This window comes from Centroberyx affinis, unplaced genomic scaffold (genome assembly GCF_046629955.1).
Source record: "Centroberyx affinis isolate AG114_WGS23_722 - 3 ecotype Tasmania unplaced genomic scaffold, CSIRO-AGI_Caff_v1 ptg000963l_1, whole genome shotgun sequence".
In the NCBI taxonomy this organism is placed as follows: domain Eukaryota; kingdom Metazoa; phylum Chordata; class Actinopteri; order Beryciformes; family Berycidae; genus Centroberyx; species Centroberyx affinis.
Window position 1 is genome coordinate 81568 of NW_027279535.1, and position 14916 is coordinate 96483.

The 14916-nt window shown below is 44.0% G+C and overlaps 1 protein-coding gene across 1 annotated transcript in view; it reads left to right on the forward strand.

The window, feature by feature from the left end:
- LOC139646218 (ryanodine receptor 3-like) overlaps positions 1–14916 on the forward strand; it is a gene marked incomplete at its 5' end in the record, with an annotated part of 105574 nt that overhangs the window by 62857 nt on the left and 27801 nt on the right. Inside the window, 21 exons of the mRNA XM_071522163.1 lie at positions 636–771; positions 1409–1592; positions 2791–2893; positions 3553–3673; positions 5081–5250; positions 6819–7039; positions 7634–7724; positions 8968–9108; positions 9830–9993; positions 10514–10592; positions 10836–10925; positions 11496–11639; positions 12172–12234; positions 12401–12476; positions 12817–12940; positions 13540–13655; positions 13756–13823; positions 13917–14038; positions 14353–14402; positions 14507–14567; positions 14660–14898. Of these exons, the coding sequence (XP_071378264.1) occupies positions 636–771; positions 1409–1592; positions 2791–2893; positions 3553–3673; positions 5081–5250; positions 6819–7039; positions 7634–7724; positions 8968–9108; positions 9830–9993; positions 10514–10592; positions 10836–10925; positions 11496–11639; positions 12172–12234; positions 12401–12476; positions 12817–12940; positions 13540–13655; positions 13756–13823; positions 13917–14038; positions 14353–14402; positions 14507–14567; positions 14660–14898 (2563 nt within the window). The remainder of the gene's footprint in view (positions 1–635; positions 772–1408; positions 1593–2790; positions 2894–3552; positions 3674–5080; positions 5251–6818; positions 7040–7633; positions 7725–8967; positions 9109–9829; positions 9994–10513; positions 10593–10835; positions 10926–11495; positions 11640–12171; positions 12235–12400; positions 12477–12816; positions 12941–13539; positions 13656–13755; positions 13824–13916; positions 14039–14352; positions 14403–14506; positions 14568–14659; positions 14899–14916) is intronic.

The following is a 14916-nucleotide window of genomic DNA, read 5'->3' on the forward strand; positions in this document are numbered from 1 at the left end:
TTAAATGCTAATCCAGGCACTGTGAAATTGGCAAAACGAATTGAAATCAAACAACTTGAAACGTGCTCAGGCACCTATGAGCAGGGATGGGAAAAACAGGGATTTAAAACCGAGGATGCATTAATTGTATCTGACGGTGCATTGCTCCTTTATGCACAATCATGGAACTGGGCCCAAGTGTACAGAAGCAACCTGTTAGTCAAAAACCATAAATACTGGGAAGTCTTTTTTGCTCAAATGGTGGTCAATATGTCATTTTAATACATTTTAGTAGTATTTACAGTATTTTAGAGTACTTGAAACAGTCTGGACCGCAGTGTAATCAGCAGATTCCTTTGCATTATTAATAACTCACGTTATTTCTTATTAAAACTTCCCTTTATTGACTTATGGTGGAAGTAATAGATAGAAATAGAAAATTGATGGCACACCAGTTTTCCCTATGAAAAATGAAGTATGTTTTTGTGCAAGTTGAATAAGCCAGCTCAGCAAATGCTTTCAAGCCGTCAGTGTTACTGACACTGACAGTGAAGAGACAGAGTGGGCCATTATAATACCCAGGAGAGGAGCAGAGCTGTGTCTGTTTGGTCCCTGTGAGGAACTGTGTCACTTAGTGTGTGTGTGTGTGTGTGTAGGTGGTGACATACCTGGCAGGCTGTGGTCTGCAGAGCTGTGCCATGCTGGTTGCCAAGGGTTACCCAGACCTGGGCTGGAACCCCATAGAGGGAGAGCGCTACCTCTCCTTCCTGAGATTCGCCGTCTTCAGCAACGGTATGTAGTGTAGCAGAAGCCCATAGGCAGCGCATGGAGTGAATAAATGTTTGCCTTTTAAATGTGCTACATGTAGCATTTTAACATCACTAAATCATTACCACATTCATTTTGAGGCATTAGTATAATTACTTTAAACAGAAGATTGCCTCTGCACTGCATTTTATACTGTGTCACCGGGTCGGACTTGGCAAGAAACATTGCTTTATGGCACAAAGAGTGATTGCTTTATGGCACAAAGCAGGAATCATTTTTACTCTGCATGTAATACACAACTTACTTCCAGTTCAACTATTCTAACTGCAACAAGGTTTATAGGAAATGTTGTCATAATTTTGAGAAATGCAAAGTGTAGAAGTTTTAACATAACTGTCAATTCTAATCAGGATAAATTATCTGGGTGAGTCTTTTTGTGCGTGTGTGTGTGAGAGACTATACTTGGGGTCATGTTTTTGAGAATGTGTGTTATTGTGTGTTAGTGACATTCTCCCCTCCGTCAACCACTACTGTCGAGGCACTTAACCCACACCTGGAGCTGCTTAGTGGCCAACATTAGAAGACTGGTTGTACAGGGAAAATCCCAGGTGTGAATGAATGATAAATGTGTCTCTGTGTGTGTGTTGCACGCATATGCCAGGTGAGAGCGTGGAGGAGAACTCCAACGTGGTGGTGAAGCTGCTGATCAGGCGTCCGGAGTGCTTCGGCCCCGCCCTGAGGGGAGAGGGAGGCCAGGGGCTGCTGGCTGCCATGAAGGAGGCCATCAAGATCTCCGATGACCCTGCCCTGGACCTGCCCAACTGTCCCGCTGGAGTCACTACTGGGTACGGATACACTTCACTATCTCTTCCATAATTTTATAGGGTCTTTTTCAGGGCGGAAACAGCATTTAGCATTTAGAAAACCATACTAATAAAATTCTTTTAGTGTTAGCAGCTCTTTAAGAGATGGTGACCTATAAAATGGTATGGGGAACTCTGATCCACACTGTGGAAAAATAATATGTCCCAGATGCCTTGAGATTATTATGCTGCACTTTCAATATGACTTGCAATATAATTCTTAATGGTAGTCTACGTGGTTTAAAACCCATTCAGTGGCTCGACAGCAGTCGATTGTGATAAAGTCTCCCATCAGACTTCCCATTGTATTTCTGGGATTTCCTACACGAGCATTAGCCATACAGTTATTGCACTTTTTAATATTGCAATATCGATATGAATTTGATATAGTGTTCATCCCCATTATTTGGTGGGAATCAGTCTTTCCTTCCTTGGGCCACCCTGCCTAGAGGAACTGCTACCTCACCTAAAAGGAGACCATCGCTGTTGGTATGAATGGGGAGTTTTAGCATCAGATAGTCGAAACGCCACATGAGATATGAGACATTTCTACCCCACCAAGAAAATAATTCTATGGGAAAGTATTTGCTATAATCTACCACAAGGTAATATGTCTTTTATTGAACTGTTACTCAGACAGGTCAGTTAACAACAAATTTTGCTATTAGAGGTGGACATTTGAGATTTGGTGGGAGGTAAGACTGAAAAATAAAACAATAAGAGGATAAAAACAATCGAGTAGAACGGCCTTGAGTTTGACCAAGAGTGTGAGCAGCATGTTGAGTGTGTTACTGTATTCCTGCACACATCAGTATGTAAAGGTTGTGATACACAGGCAACATTTTGATGCAGTAGAGAAGGTCATTATTGCCTTAAGCAGGGTTAGGGAGTGGGAAGTGGGACAAAATCAATGTAAATAACATAGCAGGCTTTACGGAGCTCATGTATCGTGACAGAACATAGTTTGTTATAATTGTTTGCAAAATTGCCCATCTACTGCGCCTCAGTATATTGCCCATTTATTTCTCAAATTGCCCGGTAAAATCTATAAGCTTATCGTCCCTATATAGCTTTCCTAATACTAACTCCCTAAGGACTAAGCAGGTTTCCAATATTCTATAACAATATATTGTCCCAGTGAGGGAGAGTGACGTGTGTTTCCCTCTCTGTGTGTTTTCAGGTCTGGTGAGGAAGAGGGGGAGGTGATCCATATGGGCAACGCCATCATGTCCTTCTACTCTGCCCTCATTGACCTGCTGGGACGCTGCGCCCCGGAGATGCATGTGAGTCATTCAACAACAACAATAATAACAACATGAGCCGAAGCACAACATACTGCAATAATGACCTGCAACCAAGGGCATAGCCAGAGAGACAGACTTGGTTCAGGACTAAGACAGTTTTTCCAGTTTTGTGCAATGATCCTGTTCCATTAGAATTTTAATGAAGACTTTAGAGTGCTACATCATCCCATATCCTTAATCACACAGTATATAAATTTAACCATCGTATTGTCATGATAATATTAACTTTTGAAGCTCAGTTCAAACATCTGCACAGCTCACATGTCAAACTATTTTCCAGACCAGTGAATATTTAATGAATTAATGATATTACAGTAGCTATATAAATACATATGAGAGAATGCAGAGGAAGGTTTGTTGTTGAGTTGTTCTATTACAATCTGTAACTTAACAATGTCAGGTCAACTCGACATTTCAAAACGACTGAAAGAGGACGATGACAAGTTTGAAGTTGGTGGACCAGATTGTGTAAGCACTTCAGGTGGAACAGTCAAATACCATGGAAACTGATGAGTCAGTGGGCTATCTTAGGACTGCAGCAATGTCTGTTATCAGAAATTTTCCCTTTTGGTCATGGAAAACAGTGACGCAAATGAAGTCAGGTTTAACTGGGATTTTCCCGCTTGTGTCTCTCCCAGCTCATCAACAAGGGTAAAGGCGAGGCGCTGCGTATCCGAGCCATCCTGCGCTCCCTGGTCCCCACCACAGACCTGGTGGGCGTCATCAGCATCCCCCTCAAAACGCCTATGGTCAACAAAGGTACGGTTCAGCCAGTGTTGGTGGCTATTGTCAACTAAACAGTAGCTGATGGTGTATGAGGAACAGACGGGCCGACACGTTCTTCACCTTTTTGTTTAGGATTCAGGGGTGTAGGTCTAATTTCAGCTTTGCAAGTTTGGCCGCTATGCCCCCATTGCAAGTTAAGAAGGAGACTGGAGCAAATCGAGTCCTATTCAAACCAAGTGTCAAAATAGCCAGTAAACAGTGTACATGTCTTTCCAAATGTAAGAGATAATGCTGAAGGAGTTTAAGGATGAACAGCGATATACTGTAGATGTATCTGCAGGAGCTCTGTATTATAGAGCTCCACATACAACATCCAATTCATTAATTCAATTAATTGCATAGAAATTGACAAAGCAGCACATAGAAGTTTGAGGACCATTACATACACAGGTTTCTACAGGTGAAATCCCTTAAATCATGATGGGGAGAAAGTAAACCAAGGTGGACCAGATGGAGAAAAACAAATCTTTTTTTTTAGAATTTTTAGATTAACATGTCACTATACTTTATTTCCTGGAATTACGAAGGAAAAAAAAGTTGTTATGGCTAGTAAGTAAATCAGGCTGCTAGATCAAGGCAACACTTCCTCTGATTTACACTAAAATGATCGTCTCTCTCAGTGGAGTAGAGCCATGATATAAAGCCGGGCATTATATCACGGTGACTGATTGTCTCCTCCGAGCCACGTGGCCTTCAGGAGCCGATTTCTATTCACTCCTCGCTCTGCGTTTCCACCGTGGGAAGAAGCACTGTCGCCAACAAAAGGTCTTTTACCTCTCCGGTTTGTCCTCCAGATTTACCCCCCCAAAAAAAACATGTCATGTTTAGTCATCATCTTCGCTGAAAACGCTATCCTCAGAGACGCACTCGAACCGGATCTTGGCGAGAGCCTAATCAAGCCGCGGATCCAATTTCCCCCCGGTGACATGATTCTAATGAGAACGGGAGCGGCGTCTTGCACGGCTGAACGTCCGGGGTTTCACTTTGGTGATATGTTTCCGCAGCTTATCATGCCTGGGATTAGCTTTTCCTTACTCAACGCCCTCCTGCGCTTATCTGTTTGCGTTCCGCATCTTGCCTAGCAGGTGTCATTACAGATGACAAAAGTAAACTCAAGGGAGAGTGTCTCAATAAATACATACTGTAGTATAAGTTGAGCTAACTTTGTTTGGTGCTCCTCTCTCTCTTCTTCTTACGCTCCTCAACTTCCTTGTCTTCTTGTATTTGTTCTTCCTCTTCTTCCAATCAACATCCTCCTCCTCTTGTTCCTACTGAATACTCTGTTGTAATGCCCTCAGTATGTAAGTATATATTTTTGTAAAAAAAATGCCGAATAAACTTGAAGCTGTTCTTTCCTCCTCTAATCTGGCTCCTGTTCAGATGGCTCGTTGACTGAACCGGACATGTCTGCCAGCTTCTGTCCGGACCACAAGGCCCCCATGGTGCTCTTCCTGGACCGCGTGTACGGCATCGAGGACCAGAGCTTCCTGCTCCAGCTGCTGGAGGTCGGCTTCCTGCCTGACCTCCGAGCCTCGGCGTCTCTGGACACGGTGAGCGAGAGAGAAACTAATCCATCAACCAACATTCGCCACATTGCAAGCTTACCCAGCGAGCCTCGTGCCTCCAAAATATCCCTCCCCAAAGGAGTGAGTTAGGCCCTCAAACCTACCTGTTAACAGCTGTTACACGTCCTAGATAGAACATCTTGTACCATTTTATGATAGCAACTGTCTATCTATATTCCCGTAAAGGGATATTTAATAAAAGCTCAATATTTTATCTATCATTCCACCCAATCTTTCCACACAAGGCTTGAGCTGTATGACCAGCCTCTTGGTAATAATTTGAATGCAAACAGTGACACTTGGTGTCCGGTTTGCTCATCAGGGAGGAGCGGCAAAGACAGAAAACCTCAGCAAACACGAACAGCGATGGCTCAGCACTTCCATCAGAACAAAGCCTTGTCATGACCGACTCCCGAGTTGACGGCAGCATGAAAGTCGTCTTTGGTAAAAAACCATCCGGTTAGGAAGAGTAAACCTGTCGCCCGCTCATCCTCTAAATGAGACTGAGTGGAAGTTTATTTCAAAGTCACTCTGATCAATGCTCATTCCTTTGCCACCCAGTCAAAGACAGTTAGATAAAAAGCTTGTCTCGTCCCCAGGAGTGGAATATTCCCTGCTGGGGCAATGACACAGTCACCACGGGACCACTGTAATTACTCCACCATTATCTCCTGAGGAAATATAATGACCGTCCCCATAAAATGACAACTAATTCAGCTGACATTGAGATAAATTGTACCGCAGTGTCAGCTGAATTAGTTTCAGGAGTCAAACTAGATGAACAGTGACATCGTTTAACCCCCGTCAGCTGGGGTCACAGTCTCTCACATGGCGGTAGATGTGCAGTGAAACATACTGAGTTCGTCAGTGACAGTTTGTCAATGGAGGGCGGCAGCTTGGGCAGACTTCTGCTCCATTCCCATGCACGACATCACCTGATTCAGCTGGTACGGTTTAGTTTAGATGTCAGAGGTGTTTGTAACAGAAGCCGACACATCCTCTGTTTGAGAGGAAGGCTTCAGTTTAGAGAGTTAAACTTAAACCTGTGATTTGTCTGCAGTTGTGTTGCCTTGCTATCCTTTGGGATCAATAACGATTGCAGTTGTTTAAAAAAGAAGCAGTATTCCTATATGGAGGAAAGCCTTATTTTGCTAGTAAGAGTATTCATGAGGGATTGTTTACATGTGATGCATCAGGTTCATTTGCCCAAATAAGGGATAAAACAGCAAATCCACACCCTCCAGAGTCTTATTTACAGTTAAAGACACTTCAGCTGCCTCCAAACACTGTTTAAATGGCTTTTCTGGTCTTTCAGCCCTTGCTGAATCGATACAAAGATATCGTGACATCAGGATTAAAGTAAGGCTATTCAGCTGCACTTTCCCAGGGCGGTAACTTTTATAAACCCAGGACCCACATTGGTCTTATTTTTCCCTGCTACCTGGAGCCCGGAGTCATTCCAACCTATTACTAATCTTGGCATGCGGAGACCATACGCTGTGAATTGGCTCTCCGGCCCTCAGCTAAATTTCTTGTTGTCCTCCGACCCGCAGGAGGTGCTGAGCACCACGGAGACGGCCTTGGCCATGAACAGGTACATCGGCTCGGCCCTGCTGCCTCTGCTGACTCGGTGCGCCGCTCTCTTCTCCAGCACGGAGCACCACGCCGGGCTGGTGGACTCCACCCTGCAGACCATCTACCGGCTGTCCAAAGGCCGCTCGCTCACCAAGGCCCAGAGGGACTCCATCGAGGAGTGTCTGCTGGCTGTCTGCAAGTACGGCCTGCCAAGCTCGCTCACGCCCGGCTGAGTGAAAGTATTAAAGGGGAGAGGAGGGGGGGAGCGGTCACAGTGGCTGCTATTTTTTCAAATAATGCTACTGTCAACTAGGTTGCCTCAGGCTTTAGTACAACATATTAGACAGCACTCTGTTCCACTTTGCTATTGCATGTAGGTCTATTCACTATTCCTTGACAAACCAGCCAAATCACAACCTTCTGGGAACAATGACATCAGCTTAATACCGATATTTTATTATGGTTAATTTAATAAAGCACTGATTTAATGCACTTTTAGACCCAAAACATAAGACTTGCTGTATTTGACGTGTGGCCCTTTAAATATGATTATACATAGTGCTTTTACTTTTCTAATTACATGGATGCTCACCCTAATTTAATAGCACAAGGATAGTTGTGGCACATGCATGTGGGCAAATGTTCTGTGCTTGAATCTGCCATTCTTTTAACGTCCCTGTGTTTCTGTTGTGTTGTTAATGTTTTTATTGAATTTCTGGTATTTACCACACTCTCTGCCCTTTCCTCCTGTGTTTCTGTTCTGAACCAATATCATCCTTCACCTACTTCCCAGGCATCTGCGTCCGTCCATGATGCAGCAGCTGCTCAGGCGGCTGGTGTTCGACGTCCCCATGCTCACCGAGTACTGCAAGATGCCCCTCCGGGTGAGGCGCCGGACACACGTTTTCCTCATTATTCTGTTGATTTATGAGTAGAAGGAGTTTGGGGGGGGGGGGGGGGTAATTGTGCCACGCAATCAGCGACGTCTCCTATTTCACGACCCATCCATCCTGACAGGTTTTCTCACACGCTGATACGATCGCCGCCTCCCCCGAGCGTTTCATCAACCGTTGATATTTGGCATCACAAATCATCCCACCCCACAGATACAGACAATTCTACCGTACACCCTCACACACACACATATGCACAGCACCACCCCACCTCTCCATCTTCACATCACCTTGATTTACTTCCATCATCTTTCTCCCCACCGCTGGCTGTCATATACCAGTTGTCACCTTCTCTTCCTCTTGTCCTCCCTGCACATCAATATGTAAGCCTGGGACTGAGGAACAACCTTTTTTTTAACACGTTGCACAGGACAGGGAGGGGAGAAAGCAGAATTCTCACTTTAGTTTCAGTTCTATTAATTTGTAAATAAAAGAGAATGGCATCAGACAATATAAACAGAAAATGAATTCATATGCAGAGGTGGTTCACAAAGCTCCTTGGGGCTTTGGAACACTGTAATGAGAAACATATCATTCACAGTATAAGAATAGCAAACAAAATTGATTAACAGATGGGGAATGAGGAAGAAAGAACTGCACTCTCACAGAAAAAATAAAAACAGAAAATTGACATTTTAAATATGGAAATTATCAAGTTTTCATTTGACTCAATTTATGTCAGGTTCAACGCTCACTCTGTGACGACACCTTGTCTTCTGACCTTTTATGTTATGGTAATCTTATGATGCTATTATTAGTTTAAGTGGAGATTGTAAAGGGGCAGTAAGTAATCTATGACCTTTATTGACCTCTATTGGCAACAAGTTGTAATTGCAACATCAATAGAAGTTTCTGGTTCAGATGGGCATGGAGCTTTTCATCCAAAGCCAGAAATCTCAGCAGCTGGCGAAGTAAACATTGAGTAATTAGTAGTAATCAACAACCCTATCAACCTCCACAGATATATAATGGTAATTCTGTACTATGTGACAGTAAAAATCTTCCTTATTGCCCCCTTTAAATGTGATGCACTGTCTGGTCACTAAATAGTATGATGCACTATATTTTCTAGGTACTGTAGCATTTCATGTTTCGAGTATTCTACACATGCACAGCAATACTGAACCAAATCTGAGCCTGAATCCTTACGCTGATGTGTATCTCTGATCCCTAGCTGCTGACCAACCACTACGAGCAGAACTGGAAGTACTACTGCCTGCCGTCCGGTCAGGGCGCCTTCGGCATGGCGTCCGAGGAGGAGCTCCTTCTCACCAAGAAACTCTTCTGGGGAATCTTCGACTCCCTTTCTCAAAAGGTACAGCACAGCCGGAAACCAAGTGCTAGATTATTGATTAAGACGAGCCCACGGTGTGTGTGTGGGTGGACCGCACTGCCAGATAACTGTGCTCTCACCCAGTGAGACAAAGAAATTATTTATCATTTCTGAAAGCTGTAATACTGCACTGCTCTCGCTCTCTCTCCCTCCCTCCCTCATGTTCTGGTTCCATCTATATCCCTGAGAATACAATGGAAGTATCAGGAGACGAGACGGTTGTTTCCTCAAATCACTCCCTTGTGTAACATGTTGTCAGTAGGCTACTGGTCCTTGCTCTTATAAAGCCCTCCGAGGTTCACTGCTGTTTTTTTTTTTGTTTTTGTTGTGTTTTGTGGGAGTCTGAGTTTCACCACTTGAGCGCGTCCCTCCTGGGAGAAAAGTTCCCGCTAGTCTGAGCGGGCGGAGTGAAGGCACAATGAAACGCTTGCGAACGCCGCAGCCGAGGCGAAGCCGAGAGAGATGAATCATTTATCAGCCTGTGACAGATTGGCGCTCGCTGCAGCCTTTTCCTGCTCTCTGTCTCTCATTTTCCCCCCTCCTTCTCTATCTCTTTCCTTCCGTGGCTCCGCTCCATCTTTCCATCTCACAGTCAAGCAGACGTGTTTGACTCCGCACAGTCATGCGGAGGTTGCGGGGGAAATGGTGGGAAAGCCAGTTTGTAACCTGTCTTCCCTTCCCGCTGTGTCTGTCTCTCCTGTAGAAGTACGACGCCGACCTTTTCAAAATGGCCATGCCCTGCCTGTGTGCCATCGCCGGGGCCTTGCCTCCCGACTTTGTGGATGCCAGTCCTGGTGCCACGCTGGAGAAGCAGGCATCAGTGGACGCACAGGGCAACTTTGACCCCAAACCCATTAACACTGCCAAGTGAGTGCTACCTACTTTGTATATAGATTTACTGAGATTGAAAAACACAATGGAATTTAATTGAACATCTAAGGCCGATATTTCGGTTTGCCAACATATGCCAATATTGACCTTTTATTAAAAATCAGCCAATCAGTGTCGTCCATGTCGTCTATGCAGTTTGATTACATATTTATTCTATAATCAATTTGACGCTGGTTGTCTATGGGAAGCCCCAAATTAATTGATTGCCACATTTTGATTTGATTCCACACAAGTATACATGAGAATATTTGGAATGTTTTGGCATGAAAATGGACAAATTTAAAGATATTGGCACGAAATATCGGCTATCGACAGGTTCAATCCAAAAAGTCAGATTCAGTATTGGCTTTTGAAAACCCATATCAGTTGAACCCTATTCTGAATGTTGGATATATTTACATACTGTATGTTGTTGAAGAATTTGACTTTTTTTTAGAATAGACAACAAATGACAACACTATAAACTATAAATGTGTCAACTCTCCTTCTTTTCCAGCATCTCCCTTCCTGAAAAACTTGACTACATTGCTAACAAATATGCAGAGCATTCCCATGACAAATGGTCCTCAGAGAAGGTTAGTCACTATGCATGTGATTCCTATTGAGTTCTCCTCACTAATATTAGTGACAAATGGCAGAACTGATAACCTTGTTATTGTAGTCAGCATAGAAACTGGTACAGTAGCATTGCTGGCCAGTTAGCTGTACCCTGCAAGTAACTGGATGCTCTGTGTGTATCTACAGTAAGCCTGTAATATTTATACTACTTATACCTACATTGTACATGGGATGATAACCTGTGATATCTGTTGTTGCAGGTGTCAGCAGGTTGGAAACTGGGGGATAGTGTGGATGAGCAGGCCAAAACCCATCCACTGTTGAAGCCCTACAAAGCTCTGAGTGAGAAGGTACATGCGCTCTGCTGCTAGGGGAGCGCTAAACAAATCTTTGACTTCTGAGTGAATATATGAAAACATAATGAGCATATATTTGAATGTTAGAAAGAATCGCTTTACCAGCTTTGGCAAGCAGATTGGAGTTTGTAGTCGTAGAAAAACTTTTCTTGGAAAAGAAAAGGAACCTGGGATCTGCCCTTGGCAAGCTCATCACTGACAGAGTCGGTAGCAGAATCAGGGTTCAAAGTACCGGGGAGCCCGGGGGCAACTGAGCTGCGTTGTCAGATACCTGGCCTCCCCTGGCAGCAATATAGGTTTAAATTTGGATGGTGGGTGCTAAAACTTATAAGCAATCACCATTCTCTCATTCGTTTCAAATAGAAGTTGTACTCAGTGTTTAATTTTGCAAGATGAAATAAAATTTAACTCCAAAGGGACCATAGCGGCACAGTCTCTCTCCATAGAAAGTGAATTAAGTTGCAGTTTTGGTTTACATTGGTTACATTGTGTTGGCCACTGAGTTCAGTTGACTTGTGTGTGTGTGTGTGTATACACATATGTGTTTGTGTGTTCAATATGTAGGAGAGAGAAACATACCGCTGGCCAGTAAAGGAGTCACTGAAGAGCATGCTGGCTATGGGCTGGAACACTGAGAGGACCAAAGAGGGAGAAGCCATGTTCCAGCAGCGAGAGACTGAAAAACAGCGCAAGATCTCTGAGTCTCAGGTAACATCCTGGTTTTTCTGCTGTATGATCTGCTTATTATTATAATATCATGGCCACAATAAGACAATGTTGTGATTCACAGTCGTTTGTTCTTTTGTGATACAAGAGATTCTATTTTTTGTCATTTTGGCGACATCTTTGGTGCTAAGCGTTCATTTCTGTGGATTTTTTTTTTTCTTCGATTTTCAGGTGATGAAGTTTGAGTTTCTGTAGGTGGTTTTATATGTGGTTCTTTGTCTGTTCAGCCATGGTGGCTATCACTGTTCATACTAACTACCCACTTCTTCTTGTATTTATTTAAAAAAAAATCTATTTATTGTTACCAGACACTGGGTGTTTAGAGCAGCAAATGTAAAAACTTTCATGAACTGGCTATAGGTCGAATCACTATTACGTTTTATGGCGATAAAGAGTAGCAAAGTGGACATTTATTTATATGAAAATGTTAATTAATTAATTTAACTTTAATGTATTGATCTTGTGTTACTGAGATATGACTCTATGCTTGAAGTGCCTCTTTTTGCCCCTGCAGGCTAGTGGATTCAGCCCCACTCCAATGGACCTGCACAATGTCACTTTGTCGAGAGAGTTACAGGTCGGTCTTCATCTGACCTCTATAGAATTATTTACATTCTCAATTTATGCTCCAATCTCAGCAAAAACAGTAGAAGGCGCAGTGTGAGAAATGTGCGTTTGAACCATAAAATCATGCACAAAGGCATTCATATTTCATAAAGCTGGTATTTCTGCTGTTGCTGCAGGGCATGGTGGAGGTGGTTGCAGAAAATTACCACAACATCTGGGCCAAGAAGAAGAAGACTGAGCTGAATAGCAAAGGTGTGGAAATGTACATTATAGGAGCGTATTATTGCTCTTGACAATAGGTGCGTTATTTGAGCTCTTTAAAGGTGGATGCATTTGTAGGGACCTCGCTTTTTAAATGCTGGCTGCACTTTTGCTCCACACCCAAGAGGAGTTTTTTGGAAAATCCTTAGGACAGATACGCATCAAAACTGTTGACAAGGACCTGAATACTTTTCTTCAGAGACCTGACTTGCAGGTTCTGTTATGCTTCTAAGACTGTTATCACCTTACCCTCCTTGCATGATTTCCGTTTTGTTGTCAGTGTCTGTGTCTGTGTCTGTGTCTTTAACTGGATTTGATTTTTGCCTACCAGGAGGAGGGACCCACCCATTGCTGGTTCCCTATGACACCCTGACAGCTAAAGAGAAGTACAGAGACCGAGAAAAGGCCCAAGAGCTCTTCAAGTTCCTGCAGATCAGTGGCTACGCCATCACCAGGTCAGTCTCCCCTCTCTGCATGTTATCCTAACGACGTGTGTGTCAGTGTGCATTGTGAAACCCTAAATTGCAAATATGTCTGTGTGTCAGGACCCTGAAGTATTAAGTCAAGATGTTAGACAAAGGCATATGCTTAGCAAAACTAGAGGTTAATCTCTCTGTGCAATGGCGAGAATAATTTAGAAAATACTTAAGTACAAGCAGCACCTTAGTCCGGTCACAAGAAGTACATGTAATTCCTCCCACCTAATGAATGGTATTTATCTCAGTCACAGAGTTTCGAGTGCCTTTTGCTATGAGTTAATTACAGGATATGATACTGCAGAGGTTACAGTCGACATTTGGAAAATTCCCTGCGACGATCAGCATAACATCACAAAAAGGTCACAGTGGGACGAGACGGAAGTCAGCATAATTTCTCAACAGCACAAAGCAGAAGTTATATAAATCATAATATTTCCCCAATCCTACATCTGCACTGAGGTCACCAAGACAGATTCCCGTACTGTATATTTATTTTACCTGGTGATTTAAGTGATTCTGATCTAGATGAGTCTGACATCAGAACGGTAGTCATTTGTGATATCTCCATCTCCCAGAGGTCTGAAGGACATGGAGCAGGACTCCTCGTCCATGGAGAAGAGGTTTGCCTATAAGTTCCTCAAGAGGCTGCTGAAGACCGTCGACTCCGCCCAGGAGTTCATCGCGCATCTCGGTGAGTGCGTTGTGACACTTTTACCACTGACGTAATTTCAAAACTTTTAAAAAAGCCACAGAATTGACCTTGTTGCTCACCTTTGGCCCTGTCCCTCCAGAGGCCATGGCCACCAGTGGAAAGACCGACAAATCACCTCACGACCAGGAAATCAAGTTCTTTGCGAAGGTCTGAACGTCTCTCAACACCTTTAGAAGTGTTAGTAGTACTACTTTTATGAGGTTTTTTTTGAGGTTCCTCTTTTCTCTTTCTCTTCTTCAGGTGTTGCTTCCTCTGGTAGACCAGACCTTCAAGAACCACTGTCTCTACTTCTTGTCCACGCCCAGCAAGAACCTGAGCAGCTGCGGCTACGCCTCCAACAAGGAGAAGGAGATGGTGACCAGGTACTCTGCAATAGCAAGGAATAATCTAGGTTATGACTATTAACCACTGCCAGTCATAAAATAACACATTGATTAACTGTGTATTCAGTATTTAGTGAACTGAGGGGCTCTTAAGATGATGCAAAATAGCTCACGCGATCAACAAACCTCATCCTTGTGTGCTAAAAGAGAATTCCACATTTTCATATGAATCATACTGTATTTCAGTGGAGCTTTTCTTTCCTTCCGCTCCTTTGTTTTCCTCTCAGCTCCTCCTTGCTCTTTCTCCAGCCTTTTTGCTCAACCCTGTTCTCACCCTCTCCTTTGTTTTCCAGCCTGTTCTGTAAGCTGGCAGCTCTTGTCAGACACAGGATTTCTCTCTTTGGTAAGAATGGTGTCGCCTCTACCTGTGTGCCAGTGTGCCTCTTTGCTTTGGATCTCTCTCTCTCTCTGTATTGATTTCCATACCTCCATGTGCCCCTCTCGCAGGGAGCGACTCGGCAATGATGGTGAGCTGTCTGCACATCCTCGCCCACTCGATCGACACCAGGTAAGCAACGCGAGTGCAAAGTTGTCGTCCTTCTCTGGCCCCGCACTGTAGACTGTAACGAATGACAGCGGTCCCCCGTGTTCCTCCCCCAGAACGGTGATGAAGTCCGGCTCGGAGCTGGTGAAGGCCGGGGTGCGGGCCTTCTTCGAGAACGCCGCCGAGGACCTGGAGAAGCTGCTGGAGATGCTGAAGCTGGGCAAGTTCATGCAGTCGCGCGCCCAGATGAAGAGCGTCACGCAGAGCATCAACTACGTCACGGTGGCGCTGCTGCCCATCCTCACCGCGCTGTTCGAGCACATCACGACGCATCAGTTCGGCGTGGACCTGCTGTGTGAGTTTTGAAGTTCTC